At 38.2% G+C, this 14,566-nt stretch overlaps 1 protein-coding gene across 8 annotated transcripts in view; it reads right to left on the bottom strand.

Annotated features, from left to right (window-relative positions):
* Positions 1 to 14,566, bottom strand: part of LOC140730502 (serine/threonine-protein kinase VRK1-like) — a 252,495-nt gene that overhangs the window by 9,847 nt on the left and 228,082 nt on the right. For all 8 annotated transcript variants that reach the window (XM_073051035.1, XM_073051039.1, XM_073051040.1 and 5 more), the window contains one exon: positions 11,895 to 12,103. In XM_073051035.1, coding sequence (XP_072907136.1) covers positions 11,895 to 12,103 — 209 coding nt within the window. The remainder of the gene's footprint in view (positions 1 to 11,894; positions 12,104 to 14,566) is intronic.

Raw genomic sequence — 14,566 nt, 5'->3', positions numbered from 1 at the left:
AGGAAGATCCCACGGTATTACAGGAAAAATACTAGCATGGATAGAAGATGACCTGAGTGGCAGGAGGCAAAGAGTGGGAATAAAGGGACCCTTTTTGGTTGTCTACTAGTGACTAGTGGTGTTCAGCAGGGGTTAGTGTTGGGACTTTTTTTCACATTATATGTTAATGATTTCGATGACAGAATTGATGGATGTGTGCCCATGTTTGTGGACAATATGAAGATAGGTGCAGGGGCAGGCAGTCTGCAGAAGGACTTAGATATGAAGAATGGGAAAGGAAGTGGCAGATGGAATAGTGTAGGGAAGTGTAGTCATGCAGCTTGATTGAAGGAATATAAGTGAGCACTGTTTTCTAAATGGGGAGAAAATTCAAATATCAGAGGTGCAAAGGGACCTGGGAGTCCTTGTACAGGATTCCTTAAAGGTGAACTTGCAGGTTGAATCAGTGGTAAGGCAGGTAAATGCAATAAAGGCAAGGGTGTAATACTGAGGCTTTATAAGACATTGGTCAGACTGCACGCGGAGTATTGTCAGCAGTTTTGGGCCCTTTAAATAAGAAAAGATATGCTGGCATTGGAGACGGTCCACAAGAGGTTCATAGGCATAACTCTAGGAATGAAAGGATTAACATTTGAAGTACTTGCAGGAGTTTAGAAGAATGAAGAGGGATCTCATTGAAACCTATTGAATATTGATTAGCCAAGTTAGAGTGCATCTAGACAGGATGCTTCTAGCACCGGAGGGCACAGCCTCAGAACAGAGGGTTGTGCATTTAGAACAGAGATAAGGAAGAATTACTTTAGCTGGATGGTGGCAAATCTGTGGAATTCTGTGGCCGTATATGTCAAGTCACTGGGTGTATTTAAAGAGAAGGTTGATAAGTCCTTGATTAGTCACTGCGACAAAGATTATGGGGAGAAGACAGGAGAATGAGGTCGAGAGGGATAAATCATCAACCATGATGGTATAGTGAAGCAGACTCGATAGGCTGAATGGGCTAATTCTGTTCCTTTGTCTTATGGTCTTTAATGCTCTTCAAAATTAAAAGGCCTGCCAAAATGCATATTTGTAACAGCCCCACTTCTCAGACACACTGAAAAGTGGGAAGAAACATATTTTGCAAAAAGTGATTCTTCATTTCAAGGAAAACATTCAACACCTTCTCAAGTCACTTTTGACTCCTGAGTATATTAAAATGGGCTTGGTGGCTGATATTTCACTCCACTTCATCTCTGCATAGATTTATTGCATTATTATGTGCACTTTGTTTATCACATTGCCATCTGCAGACTGAAAATTGATGAAACATTTGCCTATTTTACAGTAGTCAATGCACTACCACAAGTAATTATTTTGTGAAGAGCTATGAGACATTTCACACTGATGTGCTGCTAGAAATGCAAGCAGCTATTTTACATCCAACATGATGGCAAAATCAAAACTACTGTCCAACATCTAATCACAGGCACTCTCAATTTGCTGATGTGCAGTAAAATTGCTGCCATTTTTATTTCTTCCCCAAGTTACAAAATACTTCTCTCCTACTGCACTGGTCTTAAGCCCAGTATCAAAACGGCTGCTTGCTAGTACAGTTAATTGGGACACATTGTGACCTGCATGTTTTGGCCCAATTAAGCAGCTGCTGGTTAGCCAAATACTTAAACAGTATAAAAAGACAAACTGACTAACAAATTATGTATTTAAGTGAAATAGAGAACCAACTTGAACACTACCAATACAACCACAGTATTATAAAACTAAGTATTAAATGTGTATAATAGTTATCGATTCAAGAGTTCATCCAATGTACACTGCCATGTTCTTTTGATTAACAAAATCAGTGCAGACACCTAGTTCAGGTAACAGCCTGTCTTCCTAAGATGCTTTCATTTCTTCAGTTTCATTGTAGTGTTCAAGATGATTGCCAATACCGTCAAATTCTTTGTAGTTCCTAACTTACTGAAGTAATGAAATCATTTCATTTTCACTCCAAGTTATTTATGGCATCTCCAAGCCTGAATGTTTGAAACCACAGTGAGCAAAATAGTTCTGAATCATCTTAATGCTTATTCATCGCCAAATACCAGTGACAGATATCACTGGATTTTGAATACCAACACACGCAACTGACGCTATTTAAAAACATAATGCTGTAAGTACAGTGAAATGACTAACAGGCACATAAGTGCATGCGACTGACGCTAGTTAGAAACTGCTGGGCAACAGTCTCCTGCCTCAATTAAGCGGCAAAGTGTCCCAAACAAATGAAAGGAATCCTGGTTATTTTCTTGATTAGTTTTTGTTCTTTAAAAGTTGTCCCAAATAAGCGGCTGCCCCAATTAACTGATAGCCTAATTAACCAAAATCCACTGTATTCTTTTCTGATTTTTTAAGTGCATTTGGTATAGAAAGCAAAAGTTTCCCTGACCATTTATTATAAATTTATAACTAATATTTTCTGAATTTCTTTTGTATTAAGCAAATAAGAAACAGGCCATTCAGCCCTGGTGTGACAGTAAGATCATGGCTGATCTTTAATCTTAGCACTATCTTTCCGCACTAACTCCATATCTCTCAATTCCCTTATTATCTACACTATTCTTGAATGTACTGACAGACTGAGCCTGACTAGCAGTCTTTGATAGAGAATTTCAAAGATCATCTACCCTCTGGGTGAAGTTTGCGCTCATCTAAATACTATTACTTTGAGTCTGATTCTTTGGAAGGCCAGTTCTGGGAAAACCTTGTCCCTGCGTTCATCCTGTATGGCCTGCAATAATTTTGTACATTTCAAGAGGGCAGAGGCTTAGCCAACTTGATGTCCTTTCCTAAAAACCAAATTGGTATGTAGGGAACTGGGTCTGTATGCAAATATTGCAGGTGTAGTCTTATTAGGGCACTGTATAACAGCAGTCAGATGCAAATTGATGACAAACTTACATAAGCATTACTAATTCAGCCATAGGAAGATCTGCCTTACTGTATAATTTCCTGTTTTGTCCTTTGACAAGAAAGCAGATCAGATCCAACAATGATGATAACAGAAACTTAATTAGTATATTATTTCTGAAAAGATCATGAAAATTGCATATGTACTATCAGCCATCCATTAACACCCTCAATAGATGATTTCAGTGTCATTGTGTAAAATAATAGCTACATTGGACTGCAGATGTCAATATTTTTTTGTCAGCTGTGAGCTACAGATCGTCACCCAATAAGCGTATTCATGACTATGGATATTATAATCCTTTACTTACAACAGCAAAGCTCAAATAATACAGCACTAAGCAAAGATGTTTTAATAATGCACATCCACTGATTTTGGCCACATTTGATCACTTAAAAGGCTGGGAATGTCTACTAATCAGGAAAGTGTTTTTTCACATCTCTTCAGAATGAAAATGAACTGCTTAAAGGTTAAAACAGCCCTGGCATTCTGGAGTTTCAGCAGTGTGAAAGTGGACAAGTGCAGTGGATATAGAACCAAGCTCAAATACAGGTATGAAGTTCTTTAAGTTTCAAAGCTCCAAGAGCCTGTTTTGATCAGCAGAAGTGATCAGTTGTCTTGCTTCAAGTTGGCAATTTCAAGAAAAGTTCAACTTTTAACTCTTATGATAACAATGACATTCACACAGTATTTATCATTATTGGGACAAAAAGGAAATCGGGATACAAAGATTTATAATTTAGTACACTTAGCTCTCTGCAATCTTGGTCGGACATACTCAACTCATTATTAAAGGCAATGTAACTAAAACTCATCACCTCCACTGAAGATCTTCAGTACTTCCCTACTGAGTTTCTTCAGTTTTAAAACTCTGTACCAGTCAATGTTCTAAAGCTGGAAATAATTTTTGATAGTTGAGGAATTCTTATCATTTAGGTCCTTAGTTCCAGCATTTAATTATTACATCTATGCTTTCTGATTCAACACTGCTGTACACCATCTGTATTTTATCTGGTTAACTCCTAAATTATGCTAAGTTTCTCTGTGTCGTTTATGCTTGCCTATTTTACTTTTCCTCATGCCTTGCTATCAACGGCAAACTTGTTCTTTCTAATTATAACTCTTTCATCTCGATCATTTATAAATCGTTATTTTATAAATTCATGAGAGGCCCTAGAACAGATCCGAGTTAGTCAGCCTGTCACAGCTATGCAATTAGAACCAGTCCCATTGATCATTACCTTTTGCTTCTTTAACATCTAATTTACAACATCACCCCTATCCCCAGAGTATTCTTTTGTATACTAGTTTCTTTTGAGGCACTTTATCAAACAGATGCTGAAAATCTAAATGTATACATCAACCACTTTGCCCTTGTCCAATATTTTGGTTGGATTCTTAAATAATTCTAATATGTTAATTAGGTACAACTATTCGCTAGAATCAGAATCAAGTTTATTACCACTGACTTATATAACATGACATTTGTTATTTAGCACTTTGGCTTGGAATTACTTCTCTCTTTCACTACAAGTGCCCCAGACTGATCAATGTGCAATAGATCCCAATGGTTTGCTGCTGAAAACATCAGATTAACTGGCCTCCAATTGCCAGGTTTGTGCGTTTCATATTATCTGGTCTTTGAATAATAAAGATCAACTTTATAAGCTGAAAGGAAAACGAATTCACACATAGCTTGAATGTTTAGTTTAGTTTAAATTCAGTTGTATTTGTCAATTCAACAACTGAGTGGTTTTCTTAAAAATCTTTCCATTACATTCCAAATTATAATTACACTGTTTGAAAGACCAGTAAAAGATTTCTGGCATCTAACGCTTAACCAGGAACCTATTCAGTGAATATTAGCATGGAAACCATGGGCTCAGCTCAACCTGATCCTTTCTTCACTTTATGCCTTTAGACAAACACACAGCAATCTATGTTATGGGATAGGAAAGGATCCTCACTCAATTTTTTACTGAGATCAAACTTGAACCGTCTCTCTTACCCACTTCCAGCTCCATTGTATATATATTTATGGAGGGATCAGAGAGCAGCCAACTCTATTTTTCGATAACCAAGATAAATGTCCTTTAAGTTTTATGCATTCTAGTGTCTTTTTCAACCACTTTTATGTATTCAATGGTAAAAATCAATTATCGACAATAAATTTAAAATGTCTAATTGTTATTTAGCCTGTTTTTCTCTGTTCTTTAAAATTCAACAAGTTTTGTTTGCTATATTTTCTTTTGGTTCCTCAAACAGATACAGTATTTGAAATTTCATTTTTAATTTTCTGTAAAAGATCTCATTTTAAAAAGCTCCAGGTATCCCATAGCTCAAATAAGCCAGCAGAAGTACTAGCCCTTCACACTCATTTTTTTCAGTTTCATTTAATCAATTATTCTGTTTATTCTGGCTGCATCAACCTGGGGTTTAATAATATTTTTATTAATTTTTCTAGTGTACATTTAATCTGGAATCTCACTGCTAAGACCATAAGACACAGGAGCAGAATTTAGCAATTCAGCCCATCGAGTCAGCTCTGCCACTCAATCCCATACACCTGCCTTCTTGCTATATCCTTTGATGCCCTTACTGATCAGATAATGATCAGCTTCTGCCTTATATATACCCATGGACTTGGCCTCCACTGCAGACTGTGGCAGAGAGTTCCACAGATTAACTATTCTCCGACTAAAAAAAAATTCCTCCTTTCCTCTATTCTGAAGGGTTGCCCTTCAATGTTGAGGCTATGCCTCTAGTTCTGGATACCCCCACCATAGGAAACATCCTCTCCACATCAAGCCTATCTAGTCCTCTTAACATTTGGCAAGTTTCCCCCTGCATTCTTTCCTCCTGAACAGTGAGTACAGACCCAAAGTTGCCAAATGCTCCTCAAATGTTAACCCCTTCGTTCCTGGAATCATCTTCGTGAACCTCCTCTGAACTCTCTCCAATGATAATGCATCCTTTCTGAGACAGGGGGCCCAAAACTGTTAACAATACTCCAAGTGCAGCCTGATTAGTGCCTTATAAAGGCTCAGCATCATCTTCTTGCCGTTATATTCTATTCCCATGAAATAAGCCAACATCGCATTTGCCTTCTCTACCACAGACTCAACCTGTAAATTAACCTACTGGAATCCTGCATGACGACTCCCAAGTTCCTCTGCACCTCTGATGTTTGAACCTTCACCCCATTTAGATAACAGCCCGCACTATTGTTTCTTTTATCAAAATGCATGACCATACATTTCCCAACACTGTATTCCATCTGCCCCCTTTTTGCTCATTCTTCCAATTTATCAAAGTCCTGCTGCAATCTCATTGCTTCCTCAGCACTACTTATCCCTCCACCTATCTTCATATCATCCGCAAACTTTGCCACAAAACCATGAATTCCATTATCTAAATCACTGACAAACAATGTGAAAAGTAGTGGTCCCAATACTGACCCCTGAGGAACACTGGCAGCCAACCAGAAAAGGCCCCCTTTTATTCCCACTTGCTGCTTCCTGCCTGTCAGCTATTCCTCTGTCCTTGCCAGTATATTTCCTGTAACACCATAGGATTTTACCTTGTTAATCAGCCTCATGTGCGTCACCTTATCAAACACCTTCTGAAAAATTCAAGTAAATGACATCCACTGCCTGCCCTTTGTCCACCCTGCTTTACAGGCAAGCTTTACTGGATGATGTGGATCATAATGTGTGAGTACATTGTCTCTTGTCCCCATTTCCTTTACCTTGTGGAAACCCACTCATACTGCATTGTCCATTGCCACTCTTCCCAATCTGCAGTAACAAGTTCAAGGGGTGGAGCTCAGTAGCCAGATTTGGCAGAAACCTATTATAGGATAGGAAAGAACCATCACTCAATTTTTCACTGAGATCATCTGTAACATCTCCATCTATAGGTTGGCCTCAGCTACACAAGTCCAATTTGCTATTGTGCTTCCCTCCAGAAAATTTGCAAAGATATCCCCTATCCTAGGCAAAGGATATTGATCTAGTTTCAGTACTGGGTTGATGGTGACCTTAAAATCACCACAGATCCTGACAGACCCATTCCTCCTGGTGTCTGGGAACACTGGTGTTGCCTATGGACTCCAGTTAACCTTGGAAAGAATTCCTTCGGCCTCTATGTGATCTAGATCACTGGCTACTTTGTTCATGGTTGGTCCAAAAAAACAGACATGCTTTGTAAAACTTGGGTGTGGCATTTTCATTCAACATTATTATACCCTTGTTATGTCTGAGATTTCCAACGCCAGCCTTGAACACTGCTGTGGCATCATCCAGTACCTTCCTTTATTTCACTTTCAGTTGACTGTTTTCCTGGGGGTTGGCATGCAAATGGTGGATAGACCCCCAATCAAGTTGTAGTTGTCTCAGCCACTCATAACCCCTCAATGCTGGTCCTCCTGTTTTTATCACATACAAGCCCAATGTTGCTTGCTGGTTGTTGTATTTCACTGTTATGAATGTTATCTTTTCACAGTGCAAGTTCTTAGTTGGATATTTGCAGGCTTCAATTCATTATCTTCAAAGTGTCATTCAAGCTCACTTTGTCTTATGACTGAAACAACCTAGTCAGTGTCCAATTCCACTTTAATTTGCCGTTTACTTCTGGTGTAAGCCATGTTGATTGGCTATTGTTATTTTTCACATTGTAAGTCTCAAGGCTACACAGTCCTGTGTTACTCACATCATTATTCATCCACACCATGCAGATTAGTGTCCTTTTTGAAACTGCAACTTGACTTTTTAGCTTTATCACTTCCCTGCGCAGCTCATTTATTTGTGTCTGCCCGACATGCTCTTTGTATGTGTCCTACTTTGTTGCATTTTCCACAAGTTTGGCTTTCAAACCTACATTGGTCTAGTGTATGTGCGCACAGTCACAAAGATTGCAGCAAAATCTGGTTTCTACTTGGCTATTGCAACTTTGTTCAAGCTCACTTTCATTCCTGACTGCAAGTCCATTGCATCTGATTCTTTTTCTATTGATACAGTAATTTCAGCCACTTTTTAAAACATGAATTGTGCTTCAGTTCGGGGCCATTTTTGAACATTTTCCTGTAAGATTCCAAATACTAACTGATCTCAGAGTACATCATTAAGATCACTTTTATTTTAGTGAAGTGTGCACTTATGACCTGGTGGCATAATGATGTATGCCATTTACATACTTTTACATATAACCCATAATTAATTACTTAAACAAACCGAGAATGCTTAATTAAATATAGTTACAATAGTACTCAAATATTACTGAAATATTACACAACCTCACTTTTTCCATTTGTTTTTGCTCTTTTTAAATTTAAATATATCCATCTTATTGTACAGTTTTTATTATTATGTATCTACTGCTGCTGCAAAGCAATGTATGTGAGTGATATTAAACCTGACTTTGATTCGATTCTAAAGCAGGGAACCACAAATAGTGACCTGCTGTCAGACAGAGGATCTTGATGCCCTGCCCACAGGCCACCCTGATAGCTTTTCCTGTCAAAAACCTTTCAAAGTTGCAAAGTGGATGTAACAATCAGAAACACTTAAAATTACTAAAAACTAAATTAAAAAATATGAATGTAGGAACATTTACCAAATATAAAATTAATTAAAACATTCACATCATCAACCACATATCAGCTGTTACCTTCTTAGTGCAAGTTGAACAGCCCATTCTAATCAATGGAACTAGGTTCCAAAGACCACACTTGGCCAGTTTATCACTGAAAACCTGTATTGAAAACTTTTATCCTTTCCTTTAATTTAACTGACCGTGTTCCATCCCAGAAATGAGTACTGAGACCAGTGAGAAGCAGGTGGTCAAATCAATTGACATCAGTGGAGGTTGATAAGTTCTTGATCAGTTAGGGGATCAAAGGTTATGGTGGGGGGGAAGGCAAGAGAAAGGGATTGAGAGCAATAATAAGTTAGCCATGATAGAATGGTAGAGCAGACTTGATGGACTGAATGGCCTAATTCTACTCTTACGTCTTATGGTCTTTTAGATTTCCCTAGTTCCAAGCTCTAATATACAGGCATGAAAGTCAGGAATGGGTAGGCTCACAAACCACGAGACAAAAGACAATATATTTTAGTGCACTGCTTATAATGTTTTATTGCATTTGAATGCAGATCTACAATTCCATCTTCAATATCTCTTTCCTCTCCAAAATCCTTAGATGGGTTGACATCTGAACTTTGTGCTAATCTTTCTTGGGACTCTAATTTTCAAACAATCAGGTTTCTGTCTCACCACATCAAAAAAACCAATATGTCAAAATCTAATTACTCCTCTGCATCCTGCTTTATCCTGTCTCACACAAATGACCAGGAAATCCTTTAGCTCTTTTCCACCACTGTCCAGACTAATGGGACAACATGATGCCTGGTAATTCTCTGACATTCCTCGACGGTCAATGCCCGAGAATTACTTTCCCTTTCTGGAATGTGCACCACTACCTCTATGTCCCTGGGTACTATCCTCACATCTTCCCTTTTTATCCATCAGTTGCTCTTGCTTGAGACATCTAGACATTGGCAACAGCTCAATATTGCATTTGCCTTCCTCACCACTGAGTCAACCTGCAGGTTAACACATGCAGACTACCAAATCCCTTTGTACCTCTGATTTTGGAATTTTCTCCCTGTTTATAAAATAGTCTATGTCTTTATTCTTGCTATTAAAGTGCATGACCATACACTTCCCTACGCTGTATTCCATCTGCCACTTCTTTGCCAATTCTCCCAATCTGTCTACCCCTTCAGCAGGCTCCCTACTTCCACAACGCTAACTGCCCTCCAATCAATTTTTGTATTGTCTGCAAACTTGCTACAAAGCCATCAATTCTGTTATCCAAATCATTAACATATAATGTGAAGAGAAGTGGTCCCAATATTGACCCCTGTGGTACACCACTAATCACTAGCAGCCATCCAGAAAAGGCCCCATTTACTCCCTCTCTTTGCCTCCTGCCAGTCAGCCAATTTTCTATCGGCTAGCATCTTTTCTGTAATACCATAAACTATTTTCTAGTTAAGCAGCCTCATGTGCAGCACTTTGTCAAAGGCCTTCTGAAAATCCAAGTAAACAACATCCACTGATTCTTCTTTGTCTATCTTGCCTGATATTCCTTCACAGAATTGCATAATATTTTCCCTTTAGAAAACCATGCTGACTTTGGCCCATTTTATCATATGTATCCAGATATCCTTAAATCTCATCCTTAATACTGGACTCCAACATCTTTTCAACCACTACGGTTAGACTAACTAGCCTATTATCTCCTTTCTTCTACCTCCCTCCTTTTTAAAGAGTGAAGTGACATTTGCAATTTTCCAGTCCTCAGGAACCATTCCAGAATTCAGTGATTTTTAAAAGATCATTACTAATGTCTGCACAGTCTCTTCAGCTACCTCTTTTAGAATCCAGGAGTGTAGTCCATTACGTCCAGGTAACTACCTTCAGGGTTTTTAGCTTCCAAGCACCTTCTCCTTAGTAAAAGCAACTACACTCACTTCTGCCCCCTGAAACTCTTGAATTCCTGGCATACTGTTAGTGTCTTTCACAGTGGAGAATCACACAAAATACTCTAAAAGTTCATCCGCCAGTTCTTTGTCCCCATTAATACCTGCATGGCATCAATTTCCAGTACTCCAACATCCACTCTGACATCTCTTTTACTCTTAATATATGCAAAACTCTTTTTGTATCCTCTTTTATATTATTGTCTCTCTTACCTTCATGTTTCATCTCCTTATGGTGTTTTTAGTTACATTGATCACTTTTGCCCCTGCCTGAGTTCATTTGCCACTGAAAGACTCTTCTTGCCCTTGTTCCCTTCTAGACCTGACCATACGGGAGCAGCTCTGGGCAGCTCTTTCATTCTGTTCATTCTATCGATCTCTGTTAACCGAGATTGATAGAAAATCTACTACTCATTTCCTAACTCACCCGTCCATCATCTTTGTACATGCTACCCGACACTAGTTCTTGACTAAGTAACATCACAATTTGAAAACTAACATCCTTTGTTTTAAATACATGCTTTAAGATAAATGAGAGTGAGGGACAAGGAAAAATGAGAACGGAATTGGAGTATAAACAATAGTGGGTGAGTAAATGATTCTATCTGTGGACCTTTTACATTCAGCAACTTCCTGTGCAAGCATCAACATGCACCAAATAAACTAAAGGACAGGAATTGATGAAAAATACAAATAATTTCCAAATTAATTAGAATTCATTTTAACTAGTGTTAATCACAACTACCTGCATAACAAGATTTCCTGTTTAAAATATATTTAGTTTAAATACCATAGCCGTCAAAGCAACATTGCACAGCTGCCCTTGAAGCTCAATCAAAATCAAACCTTTAATTCCCTCTCTCAAATACTGTTCTATTACTTAAAAAGCTTTGCTTTTCATCTCCATTTTAGAAGCACTATGCAAGTTTAAAATAAATGTGTTAACTCCATGGCTAAAATAGCAGAGAAAGGAATTACAAATGAATATGTTAATAGTCCTCACATTAGTAATCCACCATGTCATTTCAAGGCTCATCTTCTTTAGAAGCCCCACGCCACTCATTGATTAAGACAAAAAATTCATTCCTAATCCTTGTCAAATTGTCTATCATGGCAAATTCTTGAAGAATCTTGTTATACTGGTCATTTTCCCTACCAGTTTCTCAAGGAAATCTATAATTTCTGACCATGGATCTCAGTTAAGAGTGAGAATTAAATATTTGTGTCATCCTTGGAGAAAATAATACTTAGTCTGCTACTAGATGACACAGTAAGATCATGGGCTTTATCATCTGCTTTATAAATTATTTATACAATCCATGACGATATATACCAGAAAACACACATCACTGAAAACATTATACCAGTTCAGGGAAATTAAATAAAATATATAGGCTTACATTTTGTGACGGGAGAATTTCCTGTTTCCTCTTACTATTTTCAGGAACAGACAAAAGCCAAGATTCCATACGCTCTTTTCCACTGAGATCCACACGATTAGATTGGCTGGCTTCCCGACAATTTAATAGGATGTTGTGCAGTTTCTGATATTGTGGCCTTTCTTCATACTTCAGAGTACTCACATAAGACAGATAATTCACAATTTCACCTACAAGACCATTTAAGGATACAAATCAGACAATGATCTAGCAATCAAACTGAGACAGCTACTTATATATTTACAATAATAATTCAAATGCTGTTTTTATTCTGAATATAAAGGATAATTTCTATCACATAGCTCTACTACCTTTTGTCATTATCATCAAGAGGATTAAAGACACTGGAATGCTTAAAGCAGCACTAATACTGATGCTGAAGACACAAAATGCTAGTAACCTTACCATATTTGGTGATACAAGGCAAAAGGGATTCTCTACACTTTAGAGAATTAAATAAATAAGATCAGGCAGCTTGAGACTGTGGCATAACATCTGATTCCATGCAGTAACAAAGATATTAAACACACACATAATTGATCACAGGGGTTGAAACTAACAGGGGACAGGGCTTCTAAATCTTTGCACCTGCCTCCAATTTACAGAAATCATGACTCTGTTCTGCCTGTATATTCTAAATTGTGGGCAAGGGATTTGCAAGTGGCCTGGACCTGGTGCTGGCAAATGTCAAAGCTGAAAGTCCACACCACCGTAAATCTGAATAACAGAAACATGCAAAAATCTTTCAGGCAAGGCCCACATACACACAAAAACCATGGTTCTATTAAATCAATGCTGCTGCAAATTTGTATTCTTTATCTATATAAGAAGTTAAAACGCTTTTCATAATCAATTTATTTTGCAACAGTTTCTTCATATGTTTGATTGGTTATGCCCTGTACAGCAAGAGCCTGCAAGTGAATATTTCTGCTGACCATAGCAAGTGCTTTCAGAAATCCATTATGTTAGAAAACAAAGCATTCAGTGCTGTTTATATTAGGGCCACAACTTATTTTGCATCTGTCCTCCTTGTCCGTGCTCTGCCATTGTGGGCATTTCTCAGCCGGACACACAAAAAAAATTGGAGCATAATAGTAAGTGACCTTTCAGCTCACTGTGATTATAATTAAAATAGAGTTTCTCCTTAACAATAATATAGCAATATCATCATCTTGTGCGGGCATAACTGGCCCTGAGGTACTCATTACCAGATCAAGTGAAGCAAGAGATGGTAATGAGCACCTCAGGGCCAGTAATGACCATAATCCTTGAACAAAATGATGTTATCACTATTATCAATCTATGTGGCCTTATTCTGTCTTCTGTACTTGTAACAATGCTATTTTTCACAATTTTTGCATTCCAACAGCAATTACTTGCAATTTTTATGCAATTCAACAAACCACATTTAACTTTTTCAGCAATATACGTGGGCCCAAGAGCACCACTGGTATTGCCATGGATTGGTCAACACACACACGCAAATATTTTAACCATTTTACACCACACTATACAATGTGGATCAAGCCGAGTTAGATTTTCACTGGAGGTGAATTGGGTTTTTTTAACCCCTGTTCACTCCTTGTATATTTTGTTACTCTACAATGCAGCTGATGGGATTCAATAGTACCTTTGCAAAGTACCAATAAAACTGATCTCTGTGGGAGCTGGTCTGGTGTGGAATGGCTAAAGTTGAATTAAAACTTCAGTTAGTGGTTGTGTGTTGTCTCTATAACCCCAGTACCATTCCAAGGGTTCATGAACCTGGGTGATAAATGAAATGGCAGCTACAAGGCAAAATTTGTCAGTGTCTGCCTAATGAACGTTCTGTCACCGGCCTTCACCCTGACCATATCTCTCTCAACTTGAGTATTTGGTATACTGGTTATAAATGAAGCCACACATGTTCTAGAACAGCTCATAAAATTACCACAGGAACTGGCTTTGCCCAAAGACGACAGAGGGTGGTGGTCAAAGGGCTTTATTCTAGCTGGAGGTCTGTGATTAGTGGTGTTCTGCAGGAATCTGTGCCTGAACATCTGCTGCTTGCGATGTACATAAATGATCTGGATGAAAATGTAGATGGGTGGGTTTGTACAATTGCAGATGACATGAAGATTGGTGGTGATGTGGATAGTGACGATGACTGGCAAGAAAAAAATACATCAGTTGCAGATATGGGTGGAGAAATAGGAGATGGAATTTAACCTGGTCAAATTTGAAGTGTTGTACCTTAATAGTGTTGATGAGCAAAGGGTTCTTGGGATCTTATGTTCATAGCTCCCTGAAAGAAGCTACACAGGTTGATAGGGTGATAAGGCATACGACATACAGGTTTCCCCCGCTATCTGAAGGTAGAGCATTCCTATGAAACCGTTCGTAAAGCGAAGAAGCAATTACCAATAATTTATGTGGGAAAATTTTGTGAGTGTTCGCAGATCCAAAAAATAACCTACCAAATCATGCCAAATAACACATAAAACCTAAAATAACACTAACATATAGTAAAAGCAGGAATGATGTGATAAATACACAGCCTACATAAAGTAGAAATACTTTCCTGCAATCATTGCAGGACTGTCAAGCATAGCGAAAATCTCACGCAAGTGCTCTCGGTGGAAGCACTCTGTATG

This window comes from Hemitrygon akajei, chromosome 7, assembly GCF_048418815.1.
Source record: "Hemitrygon akajei chromosome 7, sHemAka1.3, whole genome shotgun sequence".
In the NCBI taxonomy this organism is placed as follows: domain Eukaryota; kingdom Metazoa; phylum Chordata; class Chondrichthyes; order Myliobatiformes; family Dasyatidae; genus Hemitrygon; species Hemitrygon akajei.
This window is presented reverse-complemented; position numbering and strand designations above follow the sequence as displayed.